General features: G+C 41.5%; 1 protein-coding gene across 1 annotated transcript in view; it reads right to left on the bottom strand.

Moving 5' to 3' along the window:
- The window catches only part of LOC124613834 (dynein regulatory complex subunit 7), a 346,600-nt gene that overhangs the window by 316,513 nt on the left and 5,442 nt on the right, over positions 1 to 24,645 (bottom strand). The window contains exons 2-3 of the mRNA XM_047142556.1: positions 7,141 to 7,193; positions 6,717 to 6,911 (exon numbers count right to left, since the gene is read on the bottom strand). Of these exons, the coding sequence (XP_046998512.1) occupies positions 6,717 to 6,911; positions 7,141 to 7,193 (248 nt within the window). The remainder of the gene's footprint in view (positions 1 to 6,716; positions 6,912 to 7,140; positions 7,194 to 24,645) is intronic.

Genomic DNA, 24,645 nt, shown 5'->3' with positions numbered 1-24,645 from the left:
AGGCCAGGCTAATTAGAGGTGAAATCCTTCCTGCTTATGCACATCCTTGAACCAGTGCATATGTAATTATTTTATCCTATAAGACAGTAATTCTAAACAACTCAGGTCCCATCCAATGGACAAATATCTTCAACAGCAGATAACTCAGTGACAGAATAGCTCAGTATCCTAGCTCAGACCCTAAAGAGCAAGTTTTTTATACTCTTTGCCATAATGTTGCTGGATGCAGTCTGTCATTCATTCATTTATTCACTTGATCCAGATTTTTTGTCTATGATATCAGCTCTGGAAGAAAAATGGAATTTGTTTCCTATAGAAGAGCTTGTGGCACCAATGAGGTCGACACCAGAATCGATCTGAGTATCATCTTTGAACTAAGCTAAACATTATCTTTGTGCAGTTCCACCATGTCAGTTCTTTGTAAGCCTTTGATGTGTTTAGGTGAATAAACGAACTGCTGCAAAATGGGAGTGTTGTTTAGTGTAACCAACCCGAACTTCCCCCTCACAGGTGACCCCGAGCTGTAACGTCTTCCGTTTTCACCGTTTTACTGTGTCCGTGACCTCCGCGTCAGTTATTTTCGCGTGTATTACATCAACACAGCATTCAAACAATGACTGCGACACAACGCCTAACGCCGGATTTTGTGATCGACATGCATCGTGTTGTAGGCGATCTACACCCACCAGGACTGCAACACGATGCCTCTCACTTGACGATTAAGCCAATTTCGCCGGACGTTTTTGAGCCTGCAACAATAAGTGAGGTTAGGAGTGTGCATGCCTCCAGCTATCAATCGCCTTTGTTCCCTCCACATGTGCCCTCCCTCATCGATTATGCAGTTACCTCTTACGGATCTCTGTGCAGTCCGGGACCAATGCTGATTTCTGCAAATGCTTTGTTGGACAACCTACCACCACTAGGACAACAATTTGCCACACAGCAATCCATGCAGTACCACGCAGATACCTGCCACATGGCTGGAACTACTTAGTTCAAAGGTCAACCTACTCAGCATCCGACCACGCCCGCGCCTGCCTCGGTTCAGCATCAGCACTTGCCTTCCTACTTCGATACCTCGGCCTGCATCAGAAACAATAACTTGTTATCTGTGCCTGACCTCCACCTCCATCCCACTGCTACGCCTCAGTGTTTTGTGCCGCGACATTCACCTTATCCGCACACCGTTTTGAGTGGAGTGACTATGAACAGTGAACTTTTACAAATTCCATCCCCCGTTCGACATCATTTCCCACACTGTGCTTCTAGACAGCCCACAACTCCGCAGCCTTCCTGCAACACAGGTGGCCCCGGTTCTATCATATGTCAAGCTTTCTGCGGACTAACATGCGTTCTCAAACTTTGAACTTTTTCTCACCTGTTGCCCACACGCCGGCTCCAGTCGAGCTTCCGCTACCATTCTCGGCACATCTAGGTGCCTCATCAGCGTCGGTCTACTGCGACGCGTCAATCCGAACACACCCGCAACACGTTAAGCTTCCACAACCGCAATCGACACATTATGGTGCCTCACCCGCATCGGTCTTCGGCGTCGCAACGGATCGCGCTCAACCACAACGAGTCACCTGCACACTGCCTCCCGAACAGCCGTCGTTGCCACATCCCCTGGAGGCACACTCTCCTGGAATACTACAGCAACAACAGCTCGGTGCAGGCAGTGCCCCGACAAACTCAACTCAACCTGTTCTTCCGAACATTCTACAATGCTTTAATGCCGACAGAGCAACAACCTGGTTCAAAATTGTGGACGAAGTGTTCGACCATTACAAACTCGACGAGTCAACCAGGTTTCTGTGCCTCATCACCCACCTGCACGACCAGGAGGACTTGATTGCTGACCTGGTCGACGCCCCCGACTCATCTACCCGGTGCACTCAGCCAAAAAGACAGTTCTACGTTGGCTTGCACGCACAACTGGGGCAACAATATGGCAAGTGCTCCACGTTGAGCAACTAGGCAACGACAAACCTTCCCAGCTCTGGAGACAGCTATGTGCCCTGGTCAGTGGAAATCTATTCTCTGACACAGCTCTCCTCACCATCTGGTCAGATAAACTATCTCCTCACATCCGCTTTGCTCTGGCTCAAAGGCCTCCTGAACCTTTCGAGCGAAGAATCACGATTGCCGACAAGCTACACGATGCATCACTGCTCCACTTCGCCAGCCACTGCCTACCTGACAAGTCTCAAGTTCAGGCTCATCGCTCTGCGTCCGGACACGGCCGGGGCTGTACTGTGCCGAACGTTCCGCTCGCTCCGGAAAGCAGTAACCAAGCAACTGGGACATCACCGGCTATTCCCACGGTCACGCCCCCTCCTGCAACCGAACCTGCTGCGGCCACCAAACCTCGACCACCGCCACTGGCAACGAACTTTCCGCAGGAAATGCAACCACACTACCCATACTGTTACTTCCACACACGGTTTGGTGAGGCGGCACGGAACTGCGGACCACCCTGCTACTTCCCAAATGCCAATCGCAGGTAGGTCCTGTTGCCGCCTCCTGCGCACAACATGACAGGCACCCCCCAGTGCTCCATTCTGTCCAGGAACGAGTGGATAATTGTGGACGACTTTACATTAAAGACATTTTGTCGGGATACCTTTTCCTAGTGGACACAGGCGCCGATGTTTCACTGCTGCCCATGTCCTTAGCGTCGTTGAACATCTGCCCTCATCATACTTCACTGCAAGCCGTGAATTCAACTAAACTACAATGCTCAGGTTCAACTTCACACGTCGTCTCACTCTCCACAAACTGCAAACTCGAGTGGACTTTTTTAGTGTGCGAAATCGACGAACCTATACTAGGCATTGACTTCTTGCGACACCACAACTTTCACCAGACCTAGTGCGAAACACCGTGTTTCACCATCCGTCCAAGACTCACTTCCCCTGTGCTCTGTAGAGCAACCGCCCCCCCCCCCACCCCCTCCGTCGTTGACACATCGGTCCGGGCTCATCTCATCCGTACATGCTTGTCTCTGTCGATGACATTAAAAGAAACCATGCATAAGTGCCTTGTCGAGTTTGAACATGTCGCTCGCCTACGCAAGGAAAACTTCGTGCTCTCTCTCCGGCTCCACGAAACACAGCTCCAGCTCTCCGATGCAGCAAACGAATTACAGACACTACAGCAAGGGCACAACAAAGTCAGTAAGTGCGCTGAATCTGCTTGCAATCCCAGCAATCAAGCCTCCGTGTGTTTACCTCCCGCTACCCCTCGCAACTGTGCTATCAAGACAGCTCTGCAGGGCCACATCCATTCACTGCTAGACCTCTCTGAACTGCCTAACCTCCAACCCGCCAATGAGGAGACACAAAACCGGATTTCAGACTCTACCTCTTCACTACACTTTGTCCGCACCACCTTTCCTGGAGTTTCTGGTAAGATCTGGTGCGACGACAGTAAGGGCACATTAAGCCCCATCATCCCAACCATGCTCCATCGAGCTGTCTTCAACGCATTGCATAATTTAGCCCACCCTGTTGTTCATGCGTCCGTCTGCCTCGTAGTGGAGAGCTTTGTGTGGAGAAATGTCAACAAGGACAGCCAGCAATGGGCACGCTCCTGCGTCGCGTGCCAATGCTGCAAAGTACACAACCACACTTCACCCCACCCCCCCCACCCCCTCGGCGCCTTTTCGATCCCTCCTGGGCGTTTCCAACATATTCATATTGACATTGTCGGCTCTCTCCCCTCCTCTAACGGCTTTCGTTATGTTCTCTCGTCTATCTACCAAACAACTCGCTGGGTTGAGGCTGTCCCCCTCACCAATATTACAGCAGAAACTGTTGCTCGAGCTTTCATCAAGTCATGGGTATCACCTTTCAGATGTGCAGCTCTCATCACGACTGACCAGGGCAGACAATTTGAGTCGACCCTGTTCAACGAGATTTGTAACATTTGCAGCATCCAGTGCATCCATACCACAGCATATCACCCGCAAAGTAACAGGCTAGTTGAGCGCTGGCACTGCACTTTCAAGGCGGCTCTTCGATGCCACGAGTCTCTATGGACCGAAGCCCTTCCCCTTGTGCTATTCGGCATTCGTGCAATCTATAAGGAAGACCTCAAAGGCACAATAGCCGAGTTCGTATGGGGCCAGAACATTGTTCTCCCTGACAAACTCATTAGCCCTCCTGCTTCTCTCCCTCAGTCTGACTTACCTTCCTTCATGGACCGCGTCAGATGCCACTTCATCAACCTACACATCCCTGCGCCCACCAGCCATTCCCGCCCTAAGGTTCATGTCCCGAAATCTCTGGACAATTGCGAGTACGTCATGCTCCAAGATGACACTGTCCATGCTCCCCTCCAACCTCCACATACCTCCCCGTACCGAGTTCTCCTGCGCTCAGCCAACACCTATGACATCCAGATGAAAGATTCAGCTGTCACAGTCTCTCTCAACAGACTTAAGCTTGCTCATGTCGATCCTTCTCCTACCCCCCTTCAAGCCACGATCACGCCACTCACTGTCGTGGTCACGATGCTCCGACCACTCCCTCCAGGTCAGACTTACACACTCAATCGAGTGACTCCCAGTCCCAATCGTCGAGCTCTCCTCCGACCTCGCCCCCTACTCCGGTCTCACGCACTCCGTCGAGTGACCCCATGCTCCCCACATCGAGCTTACCTAAGATCATGCCCTCGCCACCAGGCCCCTCGCCGGTCCCTTCGACCTCTCCCCCGTCACCTGCCTCGCCCTGTCGAGGTTTCTCACACCCCCCCATCTTGAACGTGCCCTCGTTCAAGGTGTTTGTGCCTGTTCCCCCGGACATACTCCACGACATCTCTATAATACTACATGATGATATACTGTTCGTCATGTGTTTCCTTTCATCCGGTGCTCATGACACAACCTCCGCCATTCCCTGCCACCTGGTGAAATGTGTTCCCCTCTCACCCAACGTCGACCTGGACATGCTTCGTGTGTTCGCCATGCCCACCAGAGACATTGTCGTCGTCGCTCCTTTCCACCTGCAAACCGCCGGCCTACCTGTCGCCGCACGCCCAGTACGACACCTGGTGCGCTTCAACGACTTCCAGGTTCGGTGGCCGAACCTTCCTTCACGACATCTACCCACGCAGCTCCCCGACGACCCTGTCGAGCTGACCGTGGTCTGCCCTTGCCGATGCCTTGGTCACCCTCCCCCTCCCCCGGCCTCTCAAGAGTACTCCGTACTGCAAGGGGGGGGGGGGGGGGGGGGCTCTATGCGGCGCCGATGAGGTCGACACCAGCATTGATCTGAGTATTGTCTTTGAACTAAGTTAAACATTCTCTTTTTTCAGTTCCGCCATGTCAGTTCTTTGTAAGCCTTTGATGTGTTTAGGTGAATAAACGAACTGCTGCAAAATGGGAGTGTTGTTTGGTGTAACCGAGCCAAACTTCCCCCTCAAGCTTATAGAGATCTTCATCTATATATTTAGTTTTTGCGGATCCATCATACAGATATGGATGCAGGACTGTGGCCAATCAACAACTCATAGAAATAATGTATACCAAAAGCCATAATTCTTCCTAGAGGTTTTCATATTCAAGCAACCAGTTTGGATGCTTCATTAGTGTCATCTTCAGATGCATATACAAAAAATGAATGGAGACATTCAAACGTTGGTACCATCTAATTGAACTGAATAACAAAAAATGAAGAGACATCCAAACATTGGTAACATATATATTGAACTGGACACTGTGGATTTCTATTTATCTGACAAGTACACTTCAACTGCGTGACAACAACTGTCAAATATGGCAGCTGTTATGTGTTTGGAGTATACACGTCAAGTAAACAGGAAGCCATGGTATCCAGTTCAACACATATTGTACTAATGTTTGGATATCTACATTTGTCTTTTGCATAGGGGCCTGCAGATGACACTAATGAAATGTCGAAAATGGTTGCTTAATATTAAAATTTTTAGGAAGAATAATAGCTGTTTGGTATCCTTTTTCTACAATACATCTACATACATACTTCACAAGCCACCATATGGTGCATGGCAGAGGGTATCCTGTACCACTACTAATTGATTCCTTTCCTGTTCTTATTGCAAACAGAGCAAGGAAGAAATGACAGTGTACATGCCTCTGTATGAGCTCTAATTTCTCTTATCTTATCTTCATTGTCCTTATGTAAAATGTACGTTGGCAGTAGCAGAATTGTTCTGCAGTCAGCTTCAAATGCCGGTTCTCTAAATTTCCTCAATAGTGTTCCACAAAAAAAAACACTACTCCCTCCAGGAATTCCCATTTGGATTCCTGATGCTACTCCAAAATACTTACACGTAGTTCAATGCTACTTGCAAGAAATGTAGCAGCCTGTCTCTGAAATGCTTCGATGCCTTCCTTCAATCTGACCTGGTGTGAATCCCAAACACTAGAGAAGTACTCAAGAATGGGTCAGCCTGGTGTCATATGTGTGGTCTTAGTATGTGCCACACTTTGGATAACTTTAATCACATCTGAGAACTTTTCAGTTTAGTAATTCTGTGATTTTTTTAATATATGGAAACTGTTACATTTACTTGCACTTTTAATTAACTGCACCCAAGCAAAGAAAATCTGCAACTATCATATACGTGTCAAATCATTCTGTCATTCAAAACCAATGACGACATTCAAAAAACACAATGTGAATTTTCCCCACATTAAAAAGTTTACAGGCAGGAATGTACACAGTCTTACTCACTGGTGGTGGCTGAATGAGCCGAGGACAGGTGACCATCGTCTGGTCATTATTGCAAAACTCACGAGCAGCATAGCCAGACACAACATAGGCAGCATAACCAGTTCCAATGAGCAGCGAACACAGCAGTGTGCTGTACTCAAAGCAGTGGCCTGCCTGGCGAAACAGCACTGCCGTCGGCGACAGCAAACGATCTGGCTGTGGACATATGAAATCAACTCGGCTAAATCACAGGAACTTCCAGCAACACTAATAATTAACTTATTTGTGGTGCACTAATTTTTCACTTCAAGGGACTCATACTACAGTTATAAACAGAACCCACATCGCGACTCTACTGAATACAGTATTTTTAGAGATTTTCTCATTAATGTAAGCAAATTTTGGTTAGGTCACTATTTCTGTCTCACATGATTTACAAACTTACCTCCTGCAGCAGAACATTCTGCATCTTAAATATATGAATATCATCTGATATCACTAAGTATAAAATTTAATGTTCCAGGAGTGTAGGCTATGTGCCAGCATCTGGTTTCACCCTCTTCCTTCTCTCATCACCTCCAACATGAACATCACACTTAACACACACCCATACAGTCAGCAACATTTAACAGATGCTCTTATGTTAATATGTTTATTTATTTGTCATTCAGCATGTTTACCACGCAATTGGCTTAGTCAAAATGCTTTTTACATATTCATAAAAGTATAGTTGTTACTATAGGGTGGTCCATTGATAGTGACCAGGCCAAATATCTCACGAAATAAGCATCAAACGAAAAAACTACAAAGAACGAAACTCATCTAGCTTGAAGAGGGAAACTAGATGGCGCTATGGTTGGCCCACTAGATGGCGCTGCCATAGGTCAAACAGATATCAACTGCGTTTTTTTAAATAGGAACCCCCATTTTTTATTACATATTCATGTAGCATGTAAAGAAATATGAATGTTTTAGTTGGACCACTTTTTTCGTTTTGTGATAGATGGTGCTGTAATAGTCACAAACATATAAGTACATGGTACCATGTGCGGATGGTATTTGCTTTGTGATACATTACCCGTGTTAAAATGGACCCTTTACCAATTGTGGAAAATGTCGATATCGTATTGATGTATGGCTATTGTCATCAAAATGCCCAACCGGCATGTGCTATGTATGTTGGTCGATATCTTGGACGACATCATCCAAGTGTCTGGACCGTTCGCCAGATATTTACGTTATTTAAAGAAACAGGAAGTGTTCAACCACATATGAAATGTCAACCACAACCTGCAACAAATGATGATGCCCAAGTAGGTGCTTTAGCTGCTGTTGTGGCTAATTTGCACATCAGTAGCATACAAACTGCGCGAGAATCGGGAATCTCAAAAACGTTGGTGTTGAGAATGCTACATCAACATCGATTGGACCCGTACCATATTTCGATGCACCAGGAATTGCATGACAACGGCTCTGAACGTCGTGTACAGTTCTGCCACTGGGCACAAGAGAAATTATGGGACAATGACAGATTTTTTGCACATGTCCTATTTAGCGACAAAGCATCATTCACCAACAGCGGTAACATAAACCGGCATAATATGAACTATTGGGCAAAGGAAAATCCACAATGGCTGCAACAAGTGGAACATCAGCGACCTTGGCGGGTTAATGTATGGTGCGGCATTATGGGAGGAAGGATAATTGACCCCCATTTTATCGATGGCAATCTAAATGGTGCAATGTACACAGATTTCCTACGTAATGTTCTACCGATGTTACTATAAGATGTTTCACTGCATGACAGAATGGCGATGTACATCCAACATGATGGATGTCTGGCACATAGCTCGCGTGCGGTTGAAGCGGTACTGAATAGCATATTCCATGACAGGTGGATTGGTCGTCGAAGCCAAGGTCACCGGATCTGACGTCCCCGGGTTTCTTTCTGTAGGGTAAGTTGAAGGATATTTGCTATCGTTATCCACCGACAACGCCTGGCAACATGCGTCAGCGCATTGTCAATGCACGTGAGAACATTACGGAAGGCGAACTACTTACTGTTGAGAGGAATGTCGTTACATGTACTGCCAAATGCATTGAGGTTGACGGACATAATTTTGAGCATTTATTGCATTAATGTGGTATTTACAGGTAATCACGCTGTAACAGCTTGCATCCTCAGAAATAATAAGTTCACAAAGGTACATGTATCACATTGGAACAACCGAAATAAAATGTTCAAACATACCTACGTTCTATATTTTAATTTAAAAAACCTACATGTTACCAACCGTTCGTCTAAAATTGTGAGCCATATGTTTGTGACTATTACATCGCCATCTATCACAAAGCAAAAAAAGTGGTACAATTAAAACATTCATATTTATTTATGTAATACATGAATATGTAATAAAAAATGGGGGTTCCTATTTAAAAAAAACCAGTTTATATCCGTTTGACCTATGGCAGTGCCATCTAGCAGGCCAACCATAGTACCATCTGGTTTCCCCCATCAAGCTAGACAAGTTTCGTTCTTTGTAGTTTTTTCGTTTGACGCTTATTTCATGAGATATTTAGCCCTGTCACGATCAATGGACCACCCTGTGTGTGTGTGTCTGTGTATATGTGTGTGTGTGTGTGTGTGTGTGTGTGTGTGTGTGTGTATTAGTAGTTAGTAATTTTTACATTTTACACACATCATCATTTTACATATACACATAGATTCATAAACTTCTTACTAATCAGAAGATTTCAGTAACAATCATTATGTAGTTTACATTCAAGAATTAATTACAGTTTTACATATTTAGTTAATGATAGTTACACTATTTCATTGTTTATTTCATTCAAGAATTAATTATACAGTTTTACACATTTAGTTAATGATAGTTACATTATTTCATTCTTTATACATTCGCTCCAAATTACTTCCAAGATATTCTTCTAATTGAGTAATATGCTTTATTTTTAAACCTCCTTAAATTTAAAGAGCATGAGGGTTTCAACTGATTGTGGCAGTAATAACTTTAGACTTTGGTGTTCATGACTGTTGTGTGTCAGTGACAGCCTAGAATACACTAGGCCTATATCAAGCATGCAGTTGTATCTAGTGATGTGCAAATGTAAATTCATTTGTGTAAATTGCTGTATATTTTCTTTTATGTATATTAAGCAGTTATACATATAGGGACTTGGAAGGGTCATCATGTTTAATAGGCTGAAGTGCTCCTTACATGTTTCTCTTGGATTCAGTCCTTGTACATATCTAATTGCTTTTTATTGCCATTTGAATACACAGTTTGTGCCTGTTGAATTACCCAATAACAGAACTCCATATTGCAGCTGTGACTGAAAGAAGGTATAGTAGCAAAGCATCAATAAACATTCACTGACAGAATATCTTAGTTTATGCAGCAGGGATATCATACGTGCAAGTCTGCCTGTCAGAGAGCTTATATGGTCATCCCATGAGAGCCTTTGGTCTATTTTTAGTCCCAATAGTTTGACACTGTGATTCTCTTCTTTCCATACCGTCAGACTAAAATAAATTTCCTCCATTTTTGTGTTGTCTATATGATTGGTTAGCAATACACTACACCCTACGTTTTTCAAAAAGTTCATTATTTTTGTTTACCACCTCTTGCATACACTCACCTGTGGAGACCATGGTCATATCATCAGCATATAAGACATTTCTGGAGGCTATATAGTTTGAGAAGTCATTAACATAGCCAATAAAGAGCAAGGGTCCAAGTATGGAGCCCTGTGGAATTATGCACATAGTCCTCATACTTCACAAAGAAAAGATGCCTGTGGGCATGAAGGATATGGAAAACCTTTCCAATTTTACTTTGTTTTTTATCAATATTTAGTTTCTGTAGAAAATGTTTCTAAAATTTCTCTCTCTTCTTTCTGAAAACATGAATTTATGAAGTTCAGATTGGTACCAACAAGCTTGTCTATAGGCTCTGCCAACCCCGGGAAAGGTATGGCATAATTGGCTTTCTGTTCTATTCTGCATCTGAGTAAACAATATCCCATCCATTAATTAATAATTTCCCATGTCAGGGCACATTTTAGCAAGAGGCAACCAGCCAAATACAAAAAGCCAAAATGTTTTGAAATCATTTTTTACCATACACGCTTCTGGAACTCACACTCTCAAATACAATTTCCTGAAAAAGATCAATAAAGAAACTCACAAAATATTCTAACACTTTGGATGACTTAAAATGGTGAGGTATGTGTGTAAACTCCCACTTCCTTAACGATACAACTTACTTGAGATGGTTAGCCGACTTTCCTTAGCTCGCTGCTGCAACCTCCTTTTCTCCTTGTCACCGAAGTATATTTGCTAGGAACAGGAATTTCTCAAGACTCTTTCTAGTTATAAAAATAAGCAGACGTACCCAGTTTCTTTTGATCCTCTTAACAATGTACATTTAAACATCAAACTTTCACAAATCTCATTCTCAACATAAACAAACACTGTCAAGTAAGTCTTCTCGCATATCCACAGGTTAGAAACACGTTAAGTTAACATAACTAGCAAGTCTAACAAATGAAGATTAAGAGTCTCTAGTCAAATCACATTTCATAACAATTACAATCATTACACCATCAAAGAATAATACGTGCTTGCTCCTTGTATGTTACATACAGCTTCCATAGTGCAAGTGGCAAACACTTGTCTGCGCCGATCAACTGCCACGATTGCAGTATTCTCCCGATACACGTCCATCCAGTACACACAAAAACTGGTGGCATGGTAGACGCACCTCCACTCTCCCACACTCATACTTAAAATATCGTGTGTTCAAGATGGAGGAAGACCGAGTGTCTCTAGAATTTACCCCAAAATTCTCGAGGCACCACAATATCTACACACAAATCTCAACATAATGTTTTTTTTTTTTTTCTCTTCATTGCATTCTTTTGTTTAATATTTGATAATGCATCTGCTTTCAAAAAAGAAGGAAAGGGATATGGCCTTCAAAATAAAAAAAAGCATATAGCAGTTCATACAAAGAATCTAATGGAATAAATAACATGCTAAAAATAACACATTTTGCAGGAATCTGATTGACAAAGCCTGATTCCCGAGATTCAAGACAGAGAGTCTTTATTTTTAATGATCTATGTCTGACTTAAAACGTTATGTAAATATACTATGACTTTTCTCGTAATATATCACCTACACAAATACTGATTCCACCGCACTTCATTTATTTATGTATTATCTGTCCACTGGAACATGTTCTACGCAGTTTCCTTTATGGAATGGGATATCTTAAACTGTTTACATCTGAATGTTCTGTTTTATAAATTATGATTAAAGACATTCAAATATACAGTTATATAGCTTTAATGAGTTGCACATCCACACTAATATGAGGGTCATTCAATAATTAAAGCGACAAATTGGTCTGGGAAAAAACTGTTAGTAGGGCAAGTTTGGTACTTTTATGGCTTTAAGTTGGCATTGCTGGGGTGAGCCCTGATCAGCAGATGTATCAACATTGGTTTGTTTATAACCTCAAAAATACATTTCAAGATGGCGAGTCTGCTTGAAACACCACATTAGTTGAACAACATTCTGTTACTCGTTTTTCACTTGCTGAAGGAGAGAAACCAGTGAATGTATACTGCATACTGTTTAAAGTTTATGGTGAAGGTTATACGAATCATTCAAATTTTTACAAGTGAGTAGAGTAGTTCAAAAATGATCGTGACTCAGAGACTGACGAACACCATTCTGGGGCACCAGTTCCAGTTTCAACTCCCTCACTTGAAAGTCGAACTGATGACATTATTCATGCTGACCGCTGAGTGACTGTGGGAATGATAGTTGATAAGGTTCGAGTTAGTACTGGTACTGTGTATAACATTATCTGTAACAAGCTGAAGCACCGAAAAACATGTGCAAGATGGGTCCCAAAGGAGTTGATGTGGCTACACAAGGTAACAATGTTGACAGTGTGCAGAGCTAAAGGAATGTTATGAAAGAGAAGGTGAACACTTCCTTAACAATATTTCAACTTGTGATGAAACTTGGGTTCACTATTAAGAGCCAGAATCAAAAAGACAATGCATGGGGTGGAAGCACACCAATTCACATGGCAAGAAAAAATTCAAAACCCAAACATCAGCACAAAAACTCATATTGATCGTGTTTTGGGATGCTGAAGGTCCAGTTTTTTCTGATTATCTTGAAGAACAGCATGCGATGAATAGCCAATTCTACTCGGATTTGCTTTTAAACAAGGTGAAGCCAGTCATGAGAGAAAGATGTCATGGATCTCAGAGGAGATGTGTGATTCTCCAGCAAGACAACTCACGTCCTCATATTTCTCAACTAACCTCTGAAACCATGGACAAAATGGGCTTGGAAGTACTACATCTACATTTATACTCCGCAAGCCACCCAACGGTGTGTGGCGGAGGGCACTTTACGTGCCACTGTCATTACCTCCCTTTTCAGTTCCAGTCGCGTATGATTCGCGGGAAGAACGACTGTCTGAAAGCCTCTGTGCGCACTCGAATCGCCCTAATTTTACATTCGTGATCTCCTCGGGAGGTATAAGTAGGGGGAAGCAATATATTCGATACCTCATCCAGAAACGCACCCTCTCGAAACCTGGCGAACAAGCTACACCGCGATGCAGAGCGCCTCTCTTGCAGAGTCTGCCACTTGAGTTTGCTAAACATCTCCGTAACGCTATCACGGTTACCAAATAACCCTGTGACGAAACGCGCTGCTCTTCTTTGGATCTTCTCTATCTCCTCTGTCAACCTGATCTGGTACGGATCCCACACTGATGAGCAGTACTCAAGTATAGGTCGAACGAGTGTTTTGTAAGCCACCACCTTTGTTGATGGACTACATTTTCTAAGGACTCTCCCAATGAATCTCAACCTGGTACCCACCTTACCAACAATTAATTTTATTTGATCATTCCACTTCAAATCGTTCCGTACGCATACTCCCAGATATTTTACAGAAGTAACTGCTACCAGTGTTTGTTCCGCTATCATATAATCATACAATAAAGGATCCTTCTTTCTATGTATTCGCAATACATTACATTTATCTATGTTAAGGGTCAGTTGCCACTCCCTGCACCAAGTGCCTATCCGCTGCAGATCTTCCTGCATTTCGCTACAATTTTCTAATGCTGCAACTTCTCTGTAACTTCTCTGTAACTACCTCATCCCCCTTATAGTCCTGATTTAGCACCTAGTGATTTCCATTTATTTGGTGCACTGAAGGAGGCATTACATGGGAAGAGGTTCCAGGACAATGAGGACGTGAAAAAGTTTGTGAGAAATTGCTTCGAACATCAAGATAATGAGTTCTTTACAGCCAGAATAAAAAAGCTTGTAGCCCTTTGGAACAAGTGCATAAATGTTCAGGGGGATTATGTTGAACAGTAGAAAAATATTGTTTTGTTAAAATAAACACTTTTTTCTCCAGACCAATTCGTCTAATTATTGAATGACCCTCGTAGTGTAAATGCAAAAGTAGTTCTGTCTGCTATACTTTCATGACTAAACTGCAGTACAGATTTTCATGGAATGTGGTATGGAGATACCTTAAATGCTGGGGAAGAAAATAGGCTAGGTACTTTAGAAGTATGTATTACAAAATTATTATCAATTTGAAGAATATAATGCATAATATGGAACAATAATTAGTCTCAGAAAAAGCTAAGTGCTCTTTGATTTTTGAACTTCATCATAGTTGTGGAATGGCTTTTATTGATTGGTACATTTTACACAATGTGATTGAGCATAATGAATGCAATGCTTATGCAGTCTTCAGCATGTTTAAACCCTACTTCCTTATTAATATGAGACACAAGCATGTCATATTTAGCCGCTGAGCATCATGCATCTCTTATACGTTCTGAGACACTTGAAGAACCACATTGACAGTATCATTTAAATGCTGAACAATAAACAGAGATATGCCATGCCTTTACATTAGAGTTTGGGAGGCTTTTAGCAAGGCTGCATTTGATTATTATATATGTGAGTGCAGCTGAGGGTAACAGGTAGATACATGAGGGCAGCTTGTGTTACTGCACTGTGCCTAACTGTACATTTTTTCTTTCATTTTTTTCTTTCTCTGTTTACTGATATTTAATAATTTTACAAAGTCTACATATTATTTTAGTACCATTACTGTAACTCACCATAATAAAACAAATATGCATCAACAGCTCATGGCCTTGAGGTTAACATTCCTAACACTCAGTCACGCAGTCCTGCATTTGTCATTCAGCCATGTCAGATTTCTTTGTCTCGGGGTTGATGTGTGTGTTGTCCTCATCACCATTTTATAGCCATCAATGCACAAGTCATCGAAGTGGCATCAAATAAAAAGACTTGCACAAAGTGGCCAAACATCTTGAAGGGGGTCTCCTGGACAATACAGCCATACACACACATTTCATTTCATTTTACTGGTATTCAAGCACAGCTATGGGTAACAGCTTGAATACAATGTTTATATAATCCTCAATTTGTTTAAGCTATACTTTTATGCGAATCGCATTAAATGTGGAGGTAACTGTGTCAATTATATTTCCACAACTAAATCGCTGACTGATTCCAATGTAATTTGGTATGGAAATAGCCTGAACCCTGAGAAAGAACATAGGCTACTTCAGAAGGTATGAAATACAAAATATCAAAATATTTGTTTATGTGAAGAATATGATGTGAAACATGGAATAATAATTGCTCTTTGAAAAAGCTATTTGCTCTTTGATTTTTCAACTTTATTGTATTTGTATTGCTTTTATTGTTTGATGTGTTCTACATAATGTGATATGACATAATGAATGCAATCAAGAAATAAGGCATCTGCCTGACTGCCTTGATCCATGGCTTTCAGGATGTCATGTGAGAAAAGCACAGGTTAAGTTTTGGAATGTTTACAGAATTCATGCTGGTCAGCATACAGAAAGTCTTTTTATATGAGATACATCATTACATTTGGGCTCAGAATATGAATTAAGATTCTATAACAGATAGATGTCAAAGATACTGGACAGTAATCTGGTTGATGATTCCAATTACCTGCTTTGCAGACCAGTGTTCCATCTAAAGATTGAGCAGTTTTTTATTAGATGGATCTATGGTACACTAAAGTTAAAATGGGGTTAACTCTGCCACAAATTCTGTACAGAATCTGATAGGGATTCAGTCGGAATACCTAAAGGAGCTTTTTTATTTTACATGGGTCTTAAGGTTGTCTTCACCTCAGTAACCATCATGCGTTTTATACTTTCATCAAATGGTTGCCAGCTGCTTATTTGTTCCTTGGCCTTTCATTTGTTTTGTAATTTGTCCTGATAGTAACTCCAGCATTGTTTTGAAATTACAAGTTTAAGCTTACATAAGACAATTTCAGGTCCTAAAACATTGTTCAGTTTCAGTGATTTCAGTGATGCTTAGTATCACTTGTCTTTACAGTGACATGAGAATTAAACTGGGGAAGTACTCCTGCATTTTCTTTTTAAAGAAATATTAGAAAATCATGATCAACATTTCTCTTTTTGCTTTCCTATCCTCCAGGTCAGTTCCTGTATTGTTCTTGAGGGTGTCTTTACAAATGACCAGAATTTTTTTAGGTTTTGAGAGAGGTCTTTCGATAAGATTCCATAATGTTAATCATTGAAGGCTTCACATATTGCCCTTCCGACAGTCAAACAACTCTCTGTCTACAATCCTATGCTTTGCTTTACATCTACAAGTCAGTAATAACAATTTCTTTAGAAGTTTCTTTACACAGACTGCATACCATGAAGGGTCCTTCCCATCACGAACAGTTTTACTAGGTGCACATCTGTCCTGAGCTTGGTCAACTATTCTTTTAAACTTCAACCACAGTGCCTCTACAGGCTCCTGCCCAGATCTAAAGGTCTGAAGTTCCTCTTTGAGGTATGACACTTGACTACCTCTTTATCTAGTTTGCACAACATGTATATCTTTCTGCTAGTTTTAGTTGTTATTTGAACTTTGATAAGCATTGTTACTACAACCACCTCATTCAATGTGGTCATCCTCAAAGAGGTCAGATCTATTTGTTGCTGTCAGATCTAATACATTTTCATCATGATTGGGCTTTTGAGCTATCTGTCCTAGATGGTTTTTAGAGAATACATTTCATATTATTTCACAGGATGTTTTTTCACACACAGTACTTACAAAAATGTTATATACTAATTGATGACAGTAAGATTTGAGAATATGCAAGCTATTGACAAGGGGTTCTCTTCAAAATTTCAGTTATGTCTGTTGGTGAGTTTGGTGGTTGACAGGAAGCTCCAGTTATAAGTTTATGCTCACCCACCATACTGAGACTTGTCCAAAGAATCTTGCATGCAGCTTCAATTTCTACCTAGGTTAGTTTGAGTTTCTTGTTTACTGCATCATATACACCACTCCATTTACTTTAAGTCTGTCTCTTCAGTACAGATTTGTTTTTTTATTAGTTTCAATGCACAATACAGTATGCGTTGATTGCATTCTGTTCCCTCAATAACTCACGGAACAGCCATTTCAACATACTGAATGAAACTCTTAGTGATAGACACTGAATGTATCCAGTGTTCCTTCTTGCTACCATTTCTGTCAGGAGTATCATTATTCATCGTACTTTCAAACTTTGATGATTAACAGACCCTACCCTTTAGTCAGGATTATCATGTGACGAATATGCTTTCAATCTCCTGACTTTTTGTTGGCACCAATGGCTAGCACTGTTGAAGGATGGTGAACTGCCACAGCCATTAGTGCTGTTGTCACCGGTACACAGTGTGTTCATATGAAATACTCTGACAGTCATTATTTTTCGGTATAAGTATGACATTTGAAAATAGGAGTAATCTGCTTAATTACAGGCCCATATCACTAACATTAATTTGCAGTATGGTTTTGGAACATATACTGTGTTCAAACATTATAAATTACCTTGAAGAAAACGATTTACTGACACATAGTCAGCAAGGATTCAGAAAATATCATTCTTGTGAAACACAACTAGCTCTTTATACTCATGAAGTAATGAGTGCTATTGACAGGAGATGTCAACTTGATACCAAATTTTTATATTTCCAGAAGGCTCTCGACACCGTTCCTCACAAGCCTCTTCTAATCAAACTGTGTGCCTATGGAATATTGCCTCAATTGTGCGACTGGATTTGTGATTTCCTGTCAAGAACGTCACAGTTCATAGTAACAGATGGAAAGTCACTGAGTAAAATAGAAGTAATATAGGCATTCCCCAAGGAACTGTTATAAGCCCTCTATTGTAACTGATCTATATTAACAACATAGGGAGACAATTTGAGAAGCCCTCTTAGATTGTTTGCAGATGATGCTGTCATTTACCATCTTGTAAAGTCATCAGATGACCAAAACAAATTGCAAAATGATTTAGATAAGATATCTGTATGGTGCAAAAAATGGCAATTGACCCTGAATAAAGAAAAGTGTGAAATTATTCACATGAGTACTAAAAGAAATTTGCTAAATTTCGATTAAGCTATAAGTCGCACAAATCTGAAGGCTGTAAATTCAACTAAATACTTATGGATTACTACTTCAAATAACCTAAGTTGGAACAATCACATAGATAATGTTGTGGGTAGAGCAAACCAAAGACTGCAATTCATTGGCAGAACACTTATAAGGTGCAACAGGTCTACTAAAGAGACTGCTTACACCATGCTTGTCCACCCTATTCTGAAGTATTGCCGTGTGGTGTGGGATCCGCTTCAGGTGGGAATGATGGATGACATCAAAAAAGTTCAAATAAGGGCAGCTCATTTTGTATTATCACAAAATAGGGGAGATAGTGCCACAGACATGATACATTAATTAAAACAAAGGTGTTTTTCGTTGCGATGGGAACTTCTCATGAAATTTCAGTCACCAATTTTCTCATCCAATTGTGAAACCAATCTGTTGGCACCCACCTACATAGGGAGAAATGATCATCACGATTAAATAAAATAAATCAGGGCTCACAAAGAAAAATTTAAGTGCTTGTTTTTCCCACGTGCCATTCGAGAGTGGAACGGCAGAGAGACAGCTTGAGGGTGGTTCATTGAACCCTCTGCTATGCACTTTATTATGAATAGCAGAGTAATCATGTAGATGCTGATGTAGATGTTGATGTAGCTGTAGATGTAGATGTTTTCATGTAGCTCTGTTTGCACTGTTTATTGTAATCTAGTACCAGTATTCTAGAGTTAATGGAACATTTTACCATTATGGTGTATAGTTTATAACAGGAATAAGTTGCGCAACACACTTCCAACGCCACAAGTGAATCTGTCTTCATCAGATCTCATAATCTGAAGATTTTTTAAAATGTTGTACATCTGTAAAATTTTTATATTCTTCTAGTACTATAGAGAAGAAACTGTTTGCCCAGTGGTTTATCATTTTATTATTGCAGTGAATGTGGCCTGAGTCCTCATACTTGTTTAATCTCTATCAGAAAATATCCATTCTCTCTGAGACCATACCTTTCATGTACTCTGCATGTACACATATGTCCTTAGCACTAGCTGTTAGAATAATTATTGCTTGCTATTGTGCCTCTTTTTTATCTAGTATCAATAATGAGGAAAAAGGACTAGCTAAAGAATAGCATTCATGATGTCCTTGAAGAAAAAGATAAATATAAATCCATGAGCACCAACAAACGGCTACCTGAATAATTAAAAGAATAGATAACTCCAAAGAGTAGCTCGTGCTGGAAAAACCACAGTAGAGCAGTCAAAAGAGATATAAAATAACCCTTCATTGTATTTTTCCAGCCTTGAGTCACACATATGTTTCGTAATTAGTTTTAGCTTCTTAGAAAGTCATCTTCATTTACTTGACTATGTTACATAGTATCTCATCAGAGTACAGCTGAACAGATACAACAATAAAATAATTTTGTTTGCAAGATGTTCATTCCCTTTGACAGTATGCCTAGTCTATGAAAGGGAAGTATGCTGAACTAAAACAAAAAGATTAAGAAAGAAGTAAGTAAAGCAAAAGAGAAACTATGTCTTCAGGAAATGTGAAGAGGTGAAGGGTGTTATAGGAGAATGCATGGAATGTTCTCACAGATGAGAAACATTTAAAGAAATTGTCATATGTAAGCTTTAATTCATAATTTCAAAACAATGGTGGAGTTACTACCAGGACAAGCTACAAGACAAATGAGAGGCCAAGTAACAAATAAGTAGCATGCAACCATTTGATAAAAGTATAAAACACACAATCATTACTGAGGTGAAGACAACATTAAGACCCATGTAAAATAATAAAGCTCCTGTAGATATTCCTAATAAATAAGTTAGTCACAGACCCAGGCATAAGAAACACTAAGTGATATTTTTAATAACTGCATGAAAGGAAAATGTCAACTGTTTAAGGAACATACATATGTTTTCATCACTCCTCCACTGAAGAATAGGCGACAGAAAAAATAATATAATTATAGAGGAATCAGTGCTAGTAGCTCATGTTGTAAAGCCACATTTTATAGCCTAGCTCAATTAAAAGGCACAGAAAAAAATGGCTGTTTTAGAGCTGGAAGGTCCTGTATGGATGAAATATTTTGCTTAAGCATTTAGAGAAAAATTACAGGAAGAATTCTTGATGATTACAAGGCAACACAGTGTTGATGGAAAATTTAACTCTTACTTAAACATGTGATAATTCTCTTCCTTTAGTTGCATGGTGAAGGAATAATGATCACCAACACAATGCACTTTGAAGAACACTTTTATTAAATAACTGTAGCACACATATACAAAGCGTGAACATTCGAGGGAAGAACTGCACAAATACGAACATGTGAAAGATCCTCAGTCAAAGAGTCTACAAGTCAAACATGAAAATGATGTTCTTGTAGTCGATAGTCACCACATTTGTCCCCTACCCCATTCCCCGGCTAGTACAGAGCACAGGGGAGGAATGGAGATGCTGTCCGAGACAAAATCTTGAAGCCACATAGGTGGGCATAGGTGTTATCCTGCACGGGAGAAGGGAGGTTTGTTGAGTGGAGAGAGATCCATGAATTGTAGGTGGAGAGGCACGACAACAGAGAGGATGCCGCCACCTGAGATTCCAGCTGCTATGAGGTCCTGCTCAGTATCTGGTGTGAGATCAAAGGATGTCAATAGCTGTACGTCAGTCATTGAGGCATCGTGTCGCGTTGGTGGACGGATGGGGAAAATGAACACTGTGCTGGCTAGGACGTCAATGGAGAGGTCATCTAGGTTGATATCTCACATGTTGATGGTAGATACTGTATCAAGAGGCACCAAAGGAGTTGGAAGGGAAGTGGTCAAACTGTGAGGTGAAGTCATCACACACAGCAAGCATTGTGTCTAGTGGAGGAGCATCAACTGTACTTGGCAAAGTTGTGCGAACAGAGAGCTGTATCTTGTCTCTTAACAACCAGGCTGGCTTTACCCTATTTACTGAGAATGTTTGGCAGTTGCCATTTAGTAGAATGTCCAATGTGTTCTGTGCCCCGTCAAGGACTTTCTGAGAGCCCAAGAAGGCACAGGAATCATCGCAAAGCACATCATAATCACAGGATGTGAGTGTGGTATCAACATTCTATACCACTCTTGTTAGGGGTTGCAGTCATCGACCGCAGTCCGTTTCGGTATCGCTGGACCTGCAAGTCGAGACTAGCGCCACTCCGCGGCTTATATCAAGTCTCCAGCGAGCTCTCATCCACTCTTGCTCGGGACGTCAAGTAGTAAAGTAGTATAGCCTTCAGCTGATAGGAAACAACCTCTAACAAGGTGCTTAGTAACGTATGGCTAAGGGAGGCCTCAATAGCTATCTGTTTATAATTAAATGTATGCAGCCAAGAAGAATACTATACAACCAGTTAAGTACAATATATTTTATTTTTTACCAATGAATTCTAATTATTTTAGTCGTTGCATATCCAGACCATGCAGCCAGCACCTTATCAACATTACTAACAAACCTGCTGCGATTTATATGTTTCTATTCAGCATTGGCCTCCACTCAACATTGGTGATGACTCATCTGTCGTCATCATAACAGTGAGACTTTTATGAATGAGGACTCACGGTAGGGAATGCAGTTTCAGCACAGGAGTACAGATGTGCGAAATATGTTCATGTACTCGGTCAACTGAAGCAGGAAGCTTGTACTCATTTGAGAGGTGGGAGTGTTCGATGAAACCAGCCAGGAGGATGAGTGGTTCACCATAGAGGATGTCTGCAAGTGACACTGTAAGTGTAGTGCTTCTGACCAGGAACTGCCATGACAGTGCTGTCTTAAGGGGGCGGTGCCAATGCTCTACGAGATAGTTGTTCTATGGTTGGTAGGCTGCGGTGTTGAACTCGTCAACACAACACAGCTCGTAAAGCTTAGAGAAGCTTAGAGAACAGCAAGGATTTGAGGCAGTGGCCCTGGTCAGTGGTTATAGATGAAGGACAACTGAAAGAAGAAATCCAGGAGTTGACAAAGGCATGAGTGACTGAACTGGCCATAACATTACATAGAGGGGTGGCTTCATCCCACCTCATGACCCGGTTGATGACTGAGGGTATATATCAAAAGCCCTCAGTGGGAGGGAGGGGGCTGATGATGCTATGCCTACATAACATGGGTGCTCTTTGGGGATGCTGCACTGTCCTAAGGGGGGCATGTGTGTGTCATCTGACTTTACTTTCCTGGCAAGGTAGACAGGCCCACATCCAATCGCAACAATTCTTCTTGACCTCTGGCCCAACAACTCATTTGGTAACCAGCTTCGTAGTGGCCTTCATTCCTAGATGAGTGAGCCATGTTGGCTCATTCTACGTTTTTACATCTTTGCCTACTGGCACGATTCATCTCTGTCTAGTCACCGGGTGGCACTTCAGTCACCAGTTAATTGAGTCTTTGGCTATAGTTCCTTGGCAGGTTGTTGACCACATCAGCAGTCAGCCAGTCACAGTCAGGGCAAGAGAGAGAGATAAGAGGCACACGTGATGTAATGCAGGCTGTGCAAGGAGGTTACGGGCGCACGATTGTCTAAGTGGCCAGTCCTTGCTAGAGTTCTGCTGGTCGGCAATACTTGGGCCTAATGTTGATGTCGCCACTTTATCCTGCATCAAGGAGGCATAGGTGCTGATGTGGGTGTTGGAGTGCTACTCATTTTCTGGTGTCACTTGTTCTGCCCTTGGCTGTAAGGTACTCATTACTTGATTGACGCATGTGCTCCTGTGTTGAAGTTGCTCCCACTATGCTAGTTTACCTGTGGTTCTTCATCACTCTGTTTGAAGAACTGAATTTACCCTTTGGTGCCTCTGTTTGGAATTATTTCAGTGCCACATTTGTGTGTTTTAAATTTTTTTAATTACAACTTATTCAATGTCTGCTTATTTGTCAGCTGTACCTGAAATTTGATTTTATCCATATTGGATGAGAGGTCACGGTTGTGAATGTCAATGTTAAAAAATATATCGGCTCAACTACTTGTTTATAGTGTAAAACACTAAGATTGATGCGTTTCGGAAGTCATGCTTCCATCAACAGAATAATAAAAAGTAAAGGAACCTGTTAAAACTCGCTAAAATGGAACATGCACCATGCACAATAAAACTGATAATGAAATTAAATCATCGTGGCTACTTCCCTTGCTGCAGCCGTGTCTTCCAAGGTGCATCTCCACATAGTTGTCAAAATATAAAAAACTCTAAAATGGTGTCACCTATGGTGTTCAACATCTAACCACATGGCTCTCTCCTCTATTGTCGTAAACCGCCCATGCGTCTTCGTTGATACCACACACCACGTAGCTAAACACGACACTGAAACGTGAGTGAGCTCACGCGCAAGTAAACAAGGAAGTCACAGAGATGTCTATACAAACAGATAACGTATACATGTTCCAAGGACCTCATGAAATGATGGTATCCTGCCTGGTGCATGTTCCATTTTAGCGAGTTTTAACAGGTTCTTTTACTTTTTATTATTCTGATGATGGAAGCGTGACTTCCGAAACGCGTCAATCTTAAGTGTTTTACACTATAAACAAGTGGTTGAGCTGATATATTTTTTGACAGTGCCTGAAATTAATTGTGATATGTTCTGGCTGCCATGTATGTTAATGAGCACTGAGGTCAAAATTGAGTCTGATTTGTATTGGAAGGTGTTGCTTCCCTGACTGATGAAGCAATTATAAAATTGCTTACAGCTGTGGTAAGCAAACGCTAGCAGCCCATTGACTCTTGGCTCTTTTGGGTAATTGAGTTCCGTGACTCTGTTGAGTATTTGCCCTTGTAGTGGCTTCAGTGTTAGCTTCCAAGCCACTTAAGTAAATGTGTCTGAATGCTGTATGATTATTACATTAACTTGTTATATTTTATTGTAAGATTAACCAGTTAATAATTTTAGTAATCCAGATTGTAAAATTTGGTTTGGGCATGTGGCCATGCTCACATTGAGCTTCTTGTCTTGGTCCAAGCATTTTCATATGTTCCATGATTATTGTGCACGGTTTCTATGTTTGTTGTTTTCTCTCTACCTTCCCAGCTGTTCATAGTGTTTGGAGGGGCTGCTCCAACATGTTATTTGTTATCTGCTGGTCCACCGGGTGTAGCCTTTCTGCGTCAGTTGTGTACATGCATGCAGGTGGCATGCCGCTTCCCGTCTCACTGAGATGTTATGGCGTCCTGGTTTGCTACAACATCCCTTATAAATTGAGTTTCTGTCTTGCAGCAATCAGGCATTATTTACCCAGTAGTGTCCTTTAATCTAAACCATCTTATTCAGACCTGGCCTGCCATACCTGCACCTTCCATGGTTTCCCTATCTAAAGTTTGGTTTTTTTAATGAAATAGTTTTAATATTGATGCAATGCCCAAGAGCCTTCCCTGACTGAGCAAATATGTTTTCA

This window comes from Schistocerca americana, chromosome 4, assembly GCF_021461395.2.
Source record: "Schistocerca americana isolate TAMUIC-IGC-003095 chromosome 4, iqSchAmer2.1, whole genome shotgun sequence".
Taxonomy (NCBI): domain Eukaryota; kingdom Metazoa; phylum Arthropoda; class Insecta; order Orthoptera; family Acrididae; genus Schistocerca; species Schistocerca americana.
This window is presented reverse-complemented; position numbering and strand designations above follow the sequence as displayed.